The following is a 16,943-nucleotide window of genomic DNA, read 5'->3' as shown; positions in this document are numbered from 1 at the left end:
TTTGATGTAACATCTGCACCTAGATGCAGTATCTGCTCAGTTTCTTGTGTAAGTGAACTATATACATTCAAAAATCAAGTCAAATCATGAATGGAAGGTATTAAAAATATCGGCTCCTTGAGATGGAGCCCTATAAGAGGGGCCTTGTGGGAGAAATATCTATTTAACTGGTTGAATACAAAGAAGACCGAGGCGGGATCCACCCAGTCCAGTTCTGAGGTGGGACCTATTAAAAAGACTAACCTTTAAAGGTCTCAAGAAGGATCCGTCCTAGAAAACAAAGATGTGGTGCAAGACTGGATACAAAGATGGGGGGAAACAACTATCAGGGGACTTTGCTAAAACCATGAGGCTGGAGATAAGGAGACAGGAGCTCAGTGAAGAAGCCAAAGGAATGAGATAGAGACTTGTCCCTAACAACGAAAACCGATTCTGAGAGGGGACCCACAACCGTGCACACATGATTTGGAGGAAGATCAGCCCCACCCTAAGGTCTAAAGGTGATAGACCTGTCAGTGTGATCTGGAGGAAGATCAGCCCCACCCTAAAGAATGAAGCTGAAAGACCAGTCAGTGGGCACTGGAGAAAGATCAGCTCCACCCTATGGTCTGAATGTGATACACCTGTCAGTGTGATCTGGGGAATGATCAATGCCACTAGAAAGTATGAAAGTGATATACCTGTCAGCGGGCCCTGGAGGAAGATGAGCGCCACCTTAAGGGCTGAAGTTAAAAGACCTACCAGTGTGATCTGGAGGAAGATCAGCCCCACCCTAAAGTCCGAATGTGATAGACATGTCAGTGTGATCTTGAGAAAGATCAGCGCTACCCTAAGGTCTGAAGGTGATAGACCTGTCAGTGTGATCTTGAGAAAGATCAGCGCGACCCTAAGGTCTGAAGGTGAAAGACTTGTTAGCAGGATCAAGAGGAGGATCAGCACCACCCTAAGGTCTGAAGCTGAAGGGCCTGGTATAAACTGTTTTTGTCCGGAAGGGACCAGCAGAGGACACTATCTACACCTCTCTGTCCCTAAATACTCTCCTTCTAAAGCCCTCCACTCTTCCTCCTCCAAATCTCTTCGGGTGAACAGATTCTCAAAACAGAGATTTGGGGCTAGATCTCTTTCCTCTGCAGGAGCTTCCCTCTGGAAAACCCTCCCTACCTATCTCCGTCTTGATCCTGATCACCTTAAATTACGGAATCTCCTCAAGACCTTCCTCTTCCTCCTTCTCTCTCCCTTGTTAACCCGCTCTCTATTCTTGCCTACGGGCCCGTTATTAGCTCCATCCCCATTCCGATTGAGCCCTTTGTGGGCTCAAATGGGAATGGGGATTGGTGTTGTGAATGAGGAATTACCGGGTCTCCCAAGGTTGGAATGACCCGGTAATTCCTCATTCACAGAACCCGAACCTGGCGAGCAGACCGGCACTCGTAAGCACAGCACATCGGATTCACCGTCAGCACTCTGAATGCGCCGGTGCATCCAACGTCTGCATCCCCATTCAGCCCTTTGGGGCTGAATGGGCATGGGGAGGCCCTTGTTGCCGGCACCCGCAAATGGGCAATTACCGGGTCCACCGAACTCGGCATGACCCAGTTCTTGCCCATTCGCGGGTGCCGGAAAAAATGCAACTCCTGCGGGAGCCGTGCTGGATTAACCGGAACGGCTACCGCCAGAATTGTAATGAGGCCCACTATGATATTAAAATAGGGAAGGACTTTCAGAACAGGTTTTGAACTATTGATTGGTCAAAGACTTGGAGCCTTCTGTTTTAGAGTCGGGTTGCTGGGAAGCTAAGGACTTGTCATATAGTAGAGTTCTGTGTTTCTGTTGGCCACATTTGCATACCTCTGGTAGATTAGAGTATCTCAAATAGGCCTCACTATAAGTATGGCGGTACAGTAACAATGGCACCGGCAGTGCTACTGGTGTCGTTGCTACCGTACCGCCATACTACGAGATGTGCCCGCCAGGGTCGCACCTGGCGGGCAGTGCGGCACACGCAAGCACAACTCGTGGATGCACCATCACCGTTATGAACGGTGCCGGTGCATCTGAGCTCCCCATTCCCATTCAGCCCTATTGGGCCAAATGGGGATGGGGAGTCCCTTATTACCGGCACCTGCGAATGGGCAATTACCGGGTCTGCCAAACTCGGCATGACCCGGTAATTGCCCATTCGCGGGTGCTGGTAAAATCACGGGTTTGGCGGCAGCCGTGTCTTTGTATCAGGCACGGCTACCGCCAAACATGTAATGAGGCAGGACTTATTAAGATAAGGGAGGGGGAAGACCCTATGAAGATTACTTCCTTTAGTTTTCCCGACCCTCACCTTACTTCCTCAAAGTAGTTACGCTATATTTAACACCCCTAGGCCAGGCAGGCATTACCCCAACTCTACCTATATTGCATAACAGCTGAGAAGGTGAGAGTCGAAACATACTTTGCGTCTTTGTTGCAGGGACAGATGGTACTGGTCTGCTGCTAGCATGCCCAAATCTTATCCCAATATGATAGGTTCCCCAATGGAAGATGAGCAAGGAAGAGCACCTCACTGGTATCTTGGCCCGTATGTGTGGGTCCTCCGCAGAAAATCTGCTTCCTAAAAAATCTAACTTACTGCAGCCATGACCTCTTTATACAGATATAGCCAATCTTACTTTTTATTTAATATTAGTTTCTACACCTTAATAAATATCCTTTTTTTTACTTTTTTCTTTCTTAAAACATAATTACAAGGTGTTTTTACACCCTTTCAACTCCTCTCCCTCCCTCTGAATTGAACGCATAAAACGTACGGTGCGCCCAGGTAGGAGTGAGGAAGCTTTTGCTGTTGGTCGGCCCGCACCAGAGAAGTCACATTGGGGCCAGAAACAAGCTGATGGCCGTCCAATACCCTCTTACCCACAGGTCTGCCTCACACGGGAGAATGCCCAGCGAAAGCGAGAGTCTGTGGCAGGTGCAGCACACCTGGACATTATCCAAGGGTGTGTAGAGCAGATGTTCTGGTGACCACGTCAAGGGGGCCAGCAAGAGTGAGTGAGGCCACCCCCAGAAGATTTAGGAATGTGTTGGCCGTCGAACAGGGAGTGCAAGAATTAGACATTGCTGTGGAAGAGGAAGACGAGGAGAAGGTCTTTTTCATCTCAAACATTGCCACAGGAGCAAAAAAGAGAAGACAACCAACTTGCACGGCGAACATTGGAGATGTACCGACACCTGTTTTGATCGACACGGGGCGTCGGTCTGTGTCCTGGCAGCAGAACACTATGAGGCTCTTCCAGGCCCTCCCAAACTGGAACCGTCCAAGGCCAGAATATATACTTTTGGGGGGGATACACCACTGCTAATCCACGGAGTCTTCGTGGCGCCCATCTCCCATGTGCAGATTACAATCAAGGCCAGATTCTTTGTTACCGACGTAAGCCCGCACTCTCTATTAAGCTGTGCTGCTTCCGAGGCCTTAGGCATTGTCCATTTTACCATGTCGGTGTACCAAACGGATATTGACCGCCTTCTGAACCGGTTCGAGAGCATATTCCAGGGAGTGGGCAAGCTGAAAGGAGACCTGATTAGACTATATATTGATGGGTCCATGAGGCCGACAGCCCTAAAGCACAGAAAGATACCGTTCCACCTAAGGGCGCAAGTAGAGAAGGAACTCCAATCACTGATTGATATGGATATTATCGAAAGGGTAGAAGGCCCGACGCCGTGGGTGTCCCCAATCGTAGTGGCGCCTAAGCCCAAACAGCCTGGAGCAGTCCGCATCTGCGTAGACATGCAGCTACCAAAACGCCGCTATCAAGAGGGAAAGACACTTCACGCCCACGCTAGACGACATCGTGGGTGAGCTGCAAGGAGCCAAAGTGTTTTCCAAGCTAGATTTAAGATCAGGATATCACCAGCTGGAACTTCACCCAGAGTCACGCTACATAACAACATTCACCACCCACGAAGGGTTATATCAATTCAAAAGACTACGTTTTGGAGTCTCGTCAGTGGTAGAGGTATTCCAAAACGTCATCCGTGGAGCCCTGGCGGGACTAAAAGGAGTTATCAACATGAGCGACGACATCTTGGTCTTCGCGCAGTTGGAGGCTGAACATTTGAAAAGGCTGGAATGCGCACTGGACATACTCAAATGCCTAGGCCTAACACTACACAGGAAGAAGTGCGAGTTCTTCAAGGACCGCATTGAGTTCTTCGGATTCAGTTTTCCACACCGGAGGCGTCTCTCCCGACCCGGAGAAGGTGCGAGACATTCGCGAAGCGGCCCCCCAGAATCACCATCTGAGATAAGACGCTTTCTGGGCATGGTGAACTACTGCGGGAGGTTCATTCGTGATCTGGCGTCACTATCAGAGCCCCTGCGGGCGTTAACGAGAAATGACATGGACAACCAAAGAACAAAAGACATTCATCGACATCAAAAATGCACTGTCTGGCCAAGAGACAATGGCATATTTTAGCCCAGACAGAGAGTCGGAAATCGCCGTGGACGCCAGCCCAGTGGGACTAGGCGCAGTACTGAGGCAAGCGGACACAGATGAACATATGCGCCCCATAGCGTACGCAAGCAAAGCTCTCACGGGGACCGAGAGAAGATACTCTCAAATTGAGCGGGAGGCTCTGGCCATATTGTGGGGGTGCAAACATTTCCGACTGTACAATTGGGTAAGCCCGTGGTAGTTATCACCGATCACAAGCCACTCATACCAATCATAGCTGGGGCCTCCTCAAACCACCACTGCGTATCGAACGGTGGATGTTGTCCTTGACCGAGTACAGAGTAAGACTGCAATATCGTCCGGGCACGCACAACCCAGCAGACTACCTGTCCAGGCACCCGGGGGCTGGCCGTGATCAAGACAACGTCGAGGTGGTGGACTGCATCGAAATGGTCCGCAACATTGTGGAGGCCGCTCTGCCGGTAGCACTGTCACGTCATGAAATAGCTGAGGCATCAAACAACAACAAGATATTCCAGGTCATCAGAGCAGCGATGGGCAACGGTGAGTGGAAATATGTGCTTACCAACAATGCCAGGTGGGAGGCCGGTGCACAGAAGGACCTGCAAGCGATGTGGAAGGCATGTAATGAACTCTCGGTGACCGAGGGTGGACTCCTGTTACGAGGTCGACAGATTGTCATCCCGCGAGTTCTGGTGACCATGGTGTTGGAGCTAGCACACAATGGGCACCAAGGGGCAGCCAAAACAAAAGCACGCCTAAGACCGAAAGTGTGGTTCCCCAACTTGGGGCGGCGGGTGGACGATTTTGTCCGTGCCTGTGTTCCTTGCCAGGCTGCTAGTCTGGTGGAAAGAGGTCCACCGATAAGGTCCATGGAGAGAAGTGAACAACCATGGGGGACGGTGCACGGCGATTTTGGATCAACAGGAAGAGGAATGTACTTCCTGGAAGTAGTAGACCAGTGGTCAAGATACCCAGAATTTGAACTAGTCAATTCAACAGTGTGTGACCACACCATTTTGGCACTAGAAAAGATGTTTGCCACCCACAGGTTCCCGATTGAACTGTGCTCGGATAATGGCCTGCCGTTTCAGGGACAGCAATTCGCCAGATATCTGGAAGCAAGAGGTAGCAGACACAGGAGAGTCACTTCGCTCTGGCCAAGGGCAAACGGAGAAGCTGAACGGTTCATGAGAACTTTAAACAAAGTCTTCATAATCTCGATGAACGGGGTAGGAGAGCTGTGCCAGAATCTCTTCGAGTTCCTCAGAGAGTATTGAACGACCCCACATCAGTCCACTGGGGTCGCACCGGCAGAAGCATTGTTTAGTCGCTGTCCCAGAGGACTACTACCAGAGGAGAAAGGGAGAACACCAGGGGTAATCGACGACAAACGAGTCCGTCAAGAGAGACGGAACAAGAATGAGAAGAAAAGTGAACGGAGGAATCTCCAGGAAAAGCCCATTGGAGTAAGGGACACTGTGCTGGTGAGGAATAGACGTCCGGAGGGTAAACTGACCCTCACATATAAACCACAACCGCTAAGGGTGACCCATGTGAAAGGGTCCATGATAACTGCGGCCAACGAGCGAGGGACTATCACGAGGAATGTGTCCTACTTCAAAAAGATAGACACCAACCAGCCAGAAGAGATTCCGAGGACTCATGAGGAGGTGCCCTCAGAGGCTACCCAGCCGACAACGGCATCAGAGGATGAAGGGGACCCACCCCACCGGAAGCACCTGTGCCGTCCCCAGAGGGCAGAAAAAGGTATCCGACTAGTGAGGGGCGCCAACGCCTGTCGAGGTTCCAGGACTACTTCATGGACCCGGTGTCCTAGCAGGCCGAGAACTGCTTGTGCTAATTCACGTTGGGTTACTGTTATGGTTAATGTTTAATTGTTTTCTTGTTTGGTAAAAAGGAGGGATGTTGCATAGTATGCAACGGTTCTGAGCATGCGCGAGCCTTGTTCCGGCTCGCGCATGCACGTATTAATAAACGAGGTCCCGAGACGGCAGTTGCCGCTGGGACCCCATACCAGCAAGACGTGTCCTGCGTATGCTTACCTGGCATGTGTGTGCATGCGTGTGGGGCGGCCTGCGGCACATCCACCGGTTAACAATTGCCATCCAAATCTGATCAAATCAGTAACATTTAATGGGGTTAGACTTGTTATTTACAAAGAAATAAAATGGCAATAACTGCAGTAGCACGTGCTAAACAAAATACAAGTTATTCATTTATAACACATGGACGCCTTTAATAGCTTTATAAAAAAAAGAACATTTTCTATGCACTTTCTAGTTTTGACATTATTACTCACATCATGTAATGAGCAAATTACATCATTAAAAAAACAGTAAAAACTATCGTATTACAAATGGATTACAAATGGATTGGGACTATAATATCCTATTACAGTTGGCTTGTGACGTCACAATGCTGCTGGCTGGACCAGCACAGGTCAGAATCCCAGATTCCACTGGCACATGCCCAGCTTTCCAGCTGCCCGTCTTCTGGGCTCTGATAGTTCACAGCAATTGGTTGAAAAGGAGACATTTATTTCCGATGTCTATTTCGTGCCTGCATGTGTCCAACTAAAGTACAAAAAAAGTGTTTCAATGCATGTGACTCTTTCTGTGATGTCTACACCCGCCGGGACACGGGCGGGTGTAGGATGCACAAGTAAGGCCTCGGGCCGGGGCTTGCGCTGATATGCGATGCGCGGGGGCGCCGCAGAACAAAGGACACGACCACTCGCTTGGCTGCTTAAACCCGGACTGGCGTAACGCCGCCAGTTCCGGTGATACCTTTATTTCCACTACTCCCCCGCTGTGTCACGTGACTCCGTCCGTCAGGACACGTGACACCACACTTTCTGCTTGCAGCATTGCTGTGCAACACATCAGAAACTGTCTTGACCTGTGGGGGTCTTTAAGGCAACATTAACACATTCTATATGTATTCCACTTATTAACAACTGGAAATTTGCATGTGCCAGGGTGAGTGTGAGACTAAAGCCATGAAAGGGGTCACAACCTAGGGGTAAAATAGCCTTTACCGGTGCCATGTTGGCAGTCACCTTGGGTGTCCATGGCCTTGCAAGGGAACCCGGCCCCAGGCCTTCGTTCCTCCACCTATGTCCCACATACATCCATTTCTGGGGCCAGGAACCCATGGATGTCCATAGAACAGCTGGCGGATAATCAAGAGCGCTACTGTGTAAAGGGAACGAGTCATCGTTCAATGTCGGGACTTACCATTGATCTTTGCCACCAGGGTGGTGGTGGCCGCCTGGATGGTGCGGGAGTTCAGGGAGGGGTACTCGGACAGCAGGAAGCAGATGGCCTGCAGCAGCTCGCTCAGCTCCACCTCAATCTCACCTTTCGAAGGGGGCACAAATCCTGCGGACAGAGACAACAGCAGCGTTAGCTCACACGTGGCACGCCCACCCCTCCCGGTTCAGAAATGGAATGTTCTGATAACACTTGCCCTCTGCACTGTTTACAGTCAGCCGCGAGACCTAACCACAGCCTAGCCTGTTTGTTTATTTGGGGGAAAGTGATTAGTTGTCTGGAGGGTGCATTTGAACTTGTGCCAGGGCTGTCAGGCGCTCAGCCCCAGGGGATTATTTTGAAACAGTGGCCATGCACCGGCTCTGAGGATAATGGCGTTTGCATCGCTTGTTTTTGCTGCTGATTCTATCCCAACACACCCCCTGCAGAGCAGCTGCTTCTCATGCAAGACAGGATGCTTCAGATATGTACACAAATTACATTTTCCCTTCAGTGGACTAATGCTGTGCCTAGCTGATGGGGTATAGGTGTAAGTAACAGCTTGTTGCATGAACTCACACTCACCTGTATTTAAATTCTACTGTGCTTTATTTAATATTGTTAGAAAGCATTTCTTTAAAATACACAATCTGGACAACCTTTTCCAAATATCTGTAAGCTTCCTTTCAATGCTCAATCGCATAATTGCTCTTGCTACAACTCAGTTACAAAATACCCCGAAGAAGTGTGCTCACAAACAAGTCACAGCTGCACAGTGAGAGAGAGAGAGGCATTAAAGGGATATTTCTCAGAGACACCCATGTGCTTTCTCTAGTGACACAGACACACTATTTATGGAAATGGAAACTAAATGCACTTTGTTGAATTCAGTAGGCCAAAGAACTTTTAAAAGGCGCCATCTTGTTTCACATTTAAAGGCGATTAAGATCATATAGGTTTTTTTTTAACTTGTTGTGTGACATTGTTTCAATATCCTGGACCAAAAAAAAAACATTCTTGAGCTCTCGCCTACAGGACAACACACTGCACACAGCAGTGAGCCAAGACAAATGGGGGGACCTGGGTTTGTTGCTTTGCAAATGAAGCAATGCCTAACTGAAATATTACGATTAATCTTTTTTTCCATGTCATTATTCCATAGCATGTCAGTAAATCAGACATTTTAACATTTAGCGGGTGTCTAGCACAATGTTTGCCATTCGTTCCTACCACACTACAAGGACCCCCAGTTTAGTTTAATCCAGGGACGCCATTTCACCAAAATGCCAGGGGAAGAGGAAGTGAGATCACATAGCCCCTGATATCTGATGACATGAGCACAGACACGAGGCATCTACATCCTTTTGTTCATTGTCGCCAGACAAGGAGTGGCCAAGCTTGCCACCCACGTTCCCTTATCGTTCCTACACCACCTATGTCTAGGATTCTGAGGAGATGGGGTGTTTGCCCAATCCGGATTCGTGGATTCCAAACAGAGCAATGCCGAAGTTTGAATGACCAGGTCCTGAAGAAGATGACAACAGTATTCTTAGTCATCGAAACCGGTTGACCCACTGTTAATCTGACGATATCCTTGAGTCTTGCTAGGCTTTATTCAAGCCTGCATCTCCGCAGCATCAAACAACATGGCCGATCCCTTCAAAGTCTGAAAGGAGCTGGCCAATCCTGCAGCTGCATGTTCGTCTATCACACCAACCCAGGACCTTTGCTCGGCCCTGGGTGCACACTTCGCTACAAAAACTCAAGACATTCTTTCCACCATCTCTTCCACACCACAGCATACACCAACACGGGAGCCTCCCTTGGTCCCCCCTCCACTTACCCTCTCTTCTCTCTCATCTGTCACATCGGATGAGGTTACCAGACAGGTCCGATCTGTGATGGCTTCATCCAAACAGGTGGACCCCTGCCCCTCAAAAACCATTAAAGACAATATCAACTCCCTTGCCCCAGCCTTGGCTGAGCTCTGCAATCTCTCCTTCTCCACTGGAGTTTTCCCAACTGCACTGAAGCACTCCCTTGTGCATCCTCTGCTCAAAAAACCCTCTGCCGACCGCTCCATTCTGGCAAACTACTGCCCTTTCTCCATCACTCCCTTCCTGGGCAAACTCCTGGAGAAACTGGCTATCTCTCAGCTGACCCTCCATAGTGAATCTATTGGTTGCTTTTACGACCATCAATCTGGCTTTAGAGCATCCAGAGGCACAGAAACTGCTCTTCTGAACACCTGTGAAGACCTGCTCTCAAGCCTTGACACTAACTCTCCCTCTGTCCTCATTATCCTTGACCTCTCCTCTGCCTTCGACACGGTTAACAACAACATCCTGATCCCACGTCTCTGTGACACCCTGGGAATCACAGGTCAGGCTCTGGCATGGTTAACCTCCTTTCTCTCCAACCGCCCATCCCAGGTGGAACTCAGAGCCTTTCACTCGACTATCACTCTCTCAACCTGTGGCGTTCCACAGGGATCTAACCTATCTGCCTGGTTCTTCAACGCCTATAGGGCTTACCTGGCAAGGGTGATTGCCACCTTCACCTCTAAATTCCAGTGCTATGCAGATGACACACAACTACCTTTCGGGCTACACTCAGCCGCCATCTCTTCCTCGCTCATATCTGATGGTCAGCTTTTCAGTCATGGTGTGCTGCAAACAACCTCTGCCTCAACGCCACTCAGACTGAGATTGTGCAGATTGGAACTCCTGCTCCCGCTTTCCCACTTTCACTCCGGCAGGCCTCCCTTGGCCCTGCACCCACATGCGATGCAAGAAACCTTGGGGTCATCTTTGATTCCACTCTCTCTTTCTAATCTCACATTTCAGACATCTCTAAAAAATCTAACTATCAACTACACCTCCTCAGAGGTACTCTACCCTTTCTCACTTTCCCCCAGAGACTCACTGGGGGTCATTCCGAGATTGGAGGTAATTACCGGGCTTTACCGGCATGGAGCAAAGAACGTGTCCGATCTGGTCACAGACCGCTAATTGCGGCCCATTACGACTTTGTGGGCACAAGCTTTGCGCCATGCCGGTAAAGCACCTAGCGGCATGCCGCAAAAGGGTCCAAAAAAGCCCTTACCGGCATTATACGCACCGTACCTAACAATATCGCCATAGAACAAAGTGGAAACAGTGATGTCCGCAAATAACAGTGGCCGTAAATTATGGCCACCGTTAAATAACGGAACCGGAAATATCATCATCGCACAGGAACGGGAAGGAGCGCGGCGGCCATCTTTAAAAACACAATCCATTGCCATCCTCATCATGCAGCACCCTTGGCAGCATTTTGAACCCTGGAAAAGGCCATCACACCCTGCAGGAATGCCAAAAGCCCCAAAGAAGACAGCAGACCGGCTCCGCAAGCAGCGATTCAGCCCGGATGAATTGCAGGCCTTGGTAGACACCCTTGAGAGCACGCTGACATCGTGTTCAGCGGGGACATGCGTAGAGAGCCGGTGCTCCGGAAAAATAACATCTGGGCACTAGTGGCCCAGAGGGTGAGCGCAGTCGACACCACCCCCCGCACACCCAAGGACTGCCGCAAGCGGTGGGATGACCTGCGGTTGAGGGTGCGGAGCATCCTCTCCGCCAACCGCAGCCAGGCACAGCAGACCGGAGGGGGCCCAAGTTCCCCCAAGAAACTGATGCCATGGGAGGAGACATGTGCTGGACTGATCGGAACGGAATCCATAGAGGGCGTCGGCAACATGGTGTGTGGGGCACCGTCATCGGCTGATGGAGGTGAGTGTCCAAAGTCAACACTGCCAATGCCAAATACATGATATACACTCCCAAAGGCCGGCCAAGGCACCTTGTCATGGTGCCCCCCCCACATCCAAATCATGCCGAACCAACTGCCACCCAAGCAAGGCCCAAGTGCAAGGTCATAATGCACATCACACATAGTGCACAAACTGGCACATCCCATGATGCACACTGTGCAGCTGGGTGGCCAGTGTGCGAGTCAGACTGCACAGTACCAGGCCAGGATGAGTGACTCCGACACCTGCATACATATCACACCCATGAATAGAAAGTAGTGCTGTTTCATACCCAAAAGGCCATAAACCCCAAATGACTGAATATGTGAATTTAGCCATGAATGTAATTTGCGTCTCAAATAATCACTCATGCCGTCCCTCTCTTCTACCCCCACAGGCAGTGAGCATGACAGCGAGGAGCCCGAGACCAGCTGTCCCACCACCTCCAGGGGCAAAGGCAGGGTCCGCCGCATACCAGCCAGGAAGGACACACCCACACCGGCTCCTCCAAGGCCCATGGAGGGTGCACCACCCCCATCCCTCCCTGCATCGGCGCCAGGTACATTGTCCGCCCCAAGGTCCGAGGAGTCCAGCATATCTGGGGAGGTGGCAGCCATGGCCCCCCTAGAAACCATGGACAGCCCCTTGTCCATCTGTGGAGCGTCAGAGGAGGACTCATACCCCACCGTCCACACCCCAGAGCCCAGCAATTACCCACAGGTGTCGTACAGCGACTCAGGGGAGCCTGACACACCTGGCCGATGTGCATGTGGAGAAGCACAGGAACACGCCAATCCCGTGCCCAGTCCCCCAGTCGAAGCCCTGTCAGGGCATGTAAGCCCAATCCCCTTCAGGGATGACACCCCGTCAACTGATGCATAGCGTGCACCACAGCTCACTTCCCTCATCACTGAGGTGATGCAAGACAATCGCCGGGGCAGGGAGAAGTGGCGGGAGGAACTAAGGGCAATGCAGCAGGTGGTGACGGACAGCACAAACCGCCTATGTGAAGTCCTCGGACGCATAGCTGATGCCCTTGAGACTGCGCGTCCTACTCAGCCGGCTCAGCAAGAGGACACCCCCTCAACCAGTCGCTCAACCCCTGCAAGCCCACTGCGACTTTCACTACGTTCACAGCGCCGCCAGGACATGCCTCCCCCGGGCCCTGGGAGCACGGAGTAGTTTGCATAGCTGCCACATGTGGCCTTGATGGACACCATGGGACTACTGTTGGGGACTACTGTTGGGGAGTTGGGGGGGAGGAGGGTGGGAGGTGAGGGTGTGTTGGGGAGTTGGGGGAGGCAGGTGGGGGGGAGGGTGTGTTGGGGAGTTGGGGGGAGGGAGGTGGGAGTTGAGGGTGTGTTGGGGATTTGGGGGTCAGGGGGGTGGGGTGGTGGAGGGTATGTTTTACACTCATGCACTTAAAATGTCAATACACCATTTGTGTTGCAAAGTTAAACCTGTGTGGACATTCATCATTGAGCATGTGTATACTGATATCTGACAGTGCATGGTGTACAAGTATCCCCACACCCAGTGCCCTATGTCCCCATGTCATGCCACCCTCTGCTGACTTGTGTTTCGTTTTTAATGTCCAATCAATGTTTGCCACACAACATGTCCCTCCTGTGCACCGGCACCATGATAGTGTCCTGCCCCTTCCTCCTCCTCCTACACTTCATCTTCATCTGGTGGTAGCAGTCCCATGTCAGGGGACAGGGCCACGTTCCAAGGGATGCACATTTTGTGCAGCATTACACATGATATGGGGGTCTTGGACACCTTCACATTGCAGTAGATGGGTGACCCACCAGACCAGCTTAGGCAACTCATTTGTGCCTTCTACAAGCCAAGTACCTGCTTCATCACCACACGTGCACGGGTATGGGAAGTATTGTAGGCCTCCTCGGGCCTGTTCTGTGGGTTTCTGACAGGGGTCCTGACCACAGTGTCAAGGGACAGCCACCGTCACCTGCATGTGTAGGCAATGAAGGTAAGTGTTTGGTCTGTCATGGTGGAGAACTGAACTAGTCTTACATGGCAGCAGGTCATTTCTGCCCATACGCACATGTCCATGGATGCATTTACCCCATTCCTGGCCCTGCTATGTGTCCTGTGCAATGGAATGATGTAGGGGGTAGCGTCTTCGAGATGGTCTATGAAATATGGCACGCACATCTTGTAGTACAAGCATCGTTTATGCATGCAGCAGTCTTGGGGTTAGATCCATGAAGTGCTGTGTACTGTGAGATTTCGAAGTTGGGTGTGTTGGCTGTAGCCAGTGGCATATTCATCATGCTGCACTGATCCGTACTATGGTGACTTCCAGCACTCCTATGGGTGTGACAAACCGGTGATGCGGTGTGGTGTCCCTGCTGGCCTCAGTTCAATCCACTCCCAGGGATGACTCTCCGGTGTGGTGATATGCTGGAGGCAGCCACATAGTACATATGCAGTGTGTCTTCCTATATGCCCTTAGGGTGTGTGAGGGCCGCCGATGAGTGGTGCATGTGTTGTGTTATGTGGCCTTGTCACATGTTGGTCATGTAGTGTTAGGTGTGTGCCTTACTTCATCAATGTGGGATTCTGTACTCATTTACCGTTACACTGGCTCTGTGGCACAGTGTTTGGTGGGGTGCACATCGTGCACTGGCGTCAACATTTCAACCCGGTTTGAGTATGCAGGCACCCACCTCATTACACCGATGCACTGGCATGGCACAGTCAGACAACTCACCAAGCAGCCAGGCACGTCGTCCTGCATGTCGCCCCATGTGGCAGGGTAGCGTGGAGTTCAGCTGGGCCATTGAGTCATGAGTTGGTCCTGGATGTCGGACCCACCCATGTGTGATGATCTTGCTTGCGTTGCATACCGTCTGCACGTTGGTGGAGTGGTATTGCTTGCGGTTGCGATACACCTACTCCATGCCATGCGGGTCCGCCAACTCCACGTGGGTGCAGTCAAGGGCACCTATGCAATTTGGCATGCCTGCCAATACATGGGAGGCAACTTTTGTGTCGTATATCTCCTGGGTAGTCCATGGTAGGGATTTGTAGTCCCTTGTGTGCTTGAGGAAGTAATCCAGCACTTGGTTCTGTTTCCGTGAAATGAACGGTTGTGATATGCCATGCATGGGCCCCACTGTGTGCTGATAGGTGCCTGTGGCATGGAAGTGGGGCACAGACTCCACCCTCAGTTGAGGGGGGATAGTGGTGCATATTTCTATGATGCTCACTATCTCGTCATTTCTCACTATGGTGGTGATGGTGTCACAGTCAAGCTGGTACAGGATGTGGATCTGCTCAGGGGTTAGCTTGAGGGACCGGACCTGATGTGTGGGAATGGGGGCTACCGGGGTGGTGACGGTGGCTGCACTGATGCTGCATGCTGGGCCTGTCTCACTCTCCTTCTCCTCCTGTGTCTCCTCTGTGGTGGGGCCTGGTGTTGTTGGTGTTGTTATTGTAGTTGTGGCATTGCAAGCAGGGCCTCCTGCTTCATGTACTGCTACCACTACTGGTATCATCTTGGTGTGGGAGGGGGTGTGGTATGTGGGTGTGATCCTTTTCTGCTGTTGGCAGACTCCATTGCTTACACCTGTGCTGATTGTGTGCACCTGTGGCGCTGGGAACCACTGCTCAGTGTTCTTTACACCTTCTCTGAGATGCCTGTATGTACTCCATGCCGGTAAGATACTTTACGGGCTTAAGGAGGCCTTTATTTACGTGTGTGTGTTACTTATAACCAGCTCCGGTTTATGCCATGCCGCTAATATCGGCATTGCGTGTCGCGCGCGCGACCCAAGACCGCTATTTACTGCATCGTACTTTACGGTACCGTAAATAGCGGTCTGGTTGGTCAGAATAGCCCGTAGCGGTAAACGATGCCGGTATTCAATTACCAGCATCGTTTTTCCCTTACCTCCAATCTCGGAATGACCCCCACTGTCTCCAGAGCCCTGGTTCTCTCCAAGCTGGACTATTGCAATAGCCTCTTCCTCAAACTCCCTTCTTCAGCCCTGTGCCCTCGGCAACTTATCTACAACACAACCGCAAGACTTATTCTTGGCCTCAAGCCAAGGGACTGCATCTCTCCGGCACTGAAATCCCTCCACGGGCTCCCTGTGGCTGCAAGGATCACATTCAAGACCCTTTGCATTGTTCACAAGGCTTTCTGGGGCCTGGGACCCACCTACCATCAACGCTGCCTACCTAAATACTGTCCCTCATGAGCCCTCCGCTCATCTACCTCCAACCTTCTGCAAGTGAGCCGGTTCTCCAAGCAGAGATTTGGTGGGAGATCCTTTTCCTCAGCCGGTGCCTCCCTCTCGAATAGCCTCCATGCCACCCTACACCTTTTGGCGGAACTCCTGAAATTCCAGAAAATCCTCAAGACCTTCCACTTCTCCTCTTCCTTCTCTCACCCTCTACTCTGCTAACCTAGTTCTCTCTCCTTTCCCTCTCTCCCTCCTATTCCTTACAGCACACTGACTGGCCGCCTGGTGTACCTCAGAGTCTCACTGGACCCCGGCACCCCCGACCAGGCCTCTCGCACTTGCCTCAGGGTCCTACACTCCATCCTCACGCAACGCACAGAGAAATTAACCCTAGAGAGTGGATCTCTCTACTCTTACACCAGTCTCAACCAACCGGGTGCACTTGACCCTCTCCTCCCTGTGACCTTCTCCGCACTTTTCGATCCGTACGCACCACGCCTCAAGATCGTCTGTCTGTTTCTCTAATTGTAATGTTAAAATAGCAGAATCGCTGTCAGGCCTATTTGCTTTATCCCATATTGTTAAATGTATTTTATGCACTTACTCTACTTGTGCAGACTATTATCGTCTCAGATTTTCAAGGGCTCTGAGCGACTGTACTTCTTTTCCCCCCGTGTTCCTACCATCCTTGAGCGCTTTGAAACATTAGCCTGTGTATAGGCGCTATATAAATAGACAATATAATACAATACAATAAAATACATGTCTTACATTTAGCTTACACCTGTGCATGGTAGCAGGTTTTCCGGGAGCATAGATCCCCAGCGCAGGACCTTTATTTTAAGATCCAGGAGTGACCGATATATGCTTTAAGAATGTTCTGCCTAGTTGGTTAAAAAAGTTATGTGAAATTCCCCCAGGTAGCATGTATCTTGTGAACATACACAAGACAGGGTTAATCATGTGTACCTGTCATGGGGCACTCCTTTTGGATTTTTAGTATTTTGAGCTCATCTATTGTGCTATATTGGTTAGTAGGGACAGTTTTCTCCCTCTTTCCCTTGTAGATAGGCGGCGCGTCACCCTCAACCTAGGGATAGCACCTCCTGACAGGGTCAGGGTGTGCTTCTTGTTGTGGGTCAGTGTTAGTGGTCCACACAGACTTTTTGCTTCATAGTAAAAACATATGCAT

General features: G+C 50.8%; 1 protein-coding gene across 2 annotated transcripts in view; it reads right to left on the bottom strand.

Annotated features, from left to right (window-relative positions):
- Positions 1–16,943, bottom strand: part of GMIP (GEM interacting protein) — a 588,802-nt gene that overhangs the window by 484,726 nt on the left and 87,133 nt on the right. For both annotated transcript variants that reach the window (XM_069604014.1, XM_069604013.1), the window contains exon 2: positions 7,733–7,876. In XM_069604014.1, coding sequence (XP_069460115.1) covers positions 7,733–7,876 — 144 coding nt within the window. The remainder of the gene's footprint in view (positions 1–7,732; positions 7,877–16,943) is intronic.

This window comes from Ambystoma mexicanum, chromosome 3q, assembly GCF_040938575.1.
Source record: "Ambystoma mexicanum isolate Mex_15411 chromosome 3q, UKY_AmexF1_1, whole genome shotgun sequence".
In the NCBI taxonomy this organism is placed as follows: Eukaryota; Metazoa; Chordata; class Amphibia; order Caudata; family Ambystomatidae; genus Ambystoma; species Ambystoma mexicanum.
Note: the sequence above shows the minus strand (reverse complement) of the source record. Positions and strands in the feature narration are given on the sequence as shown.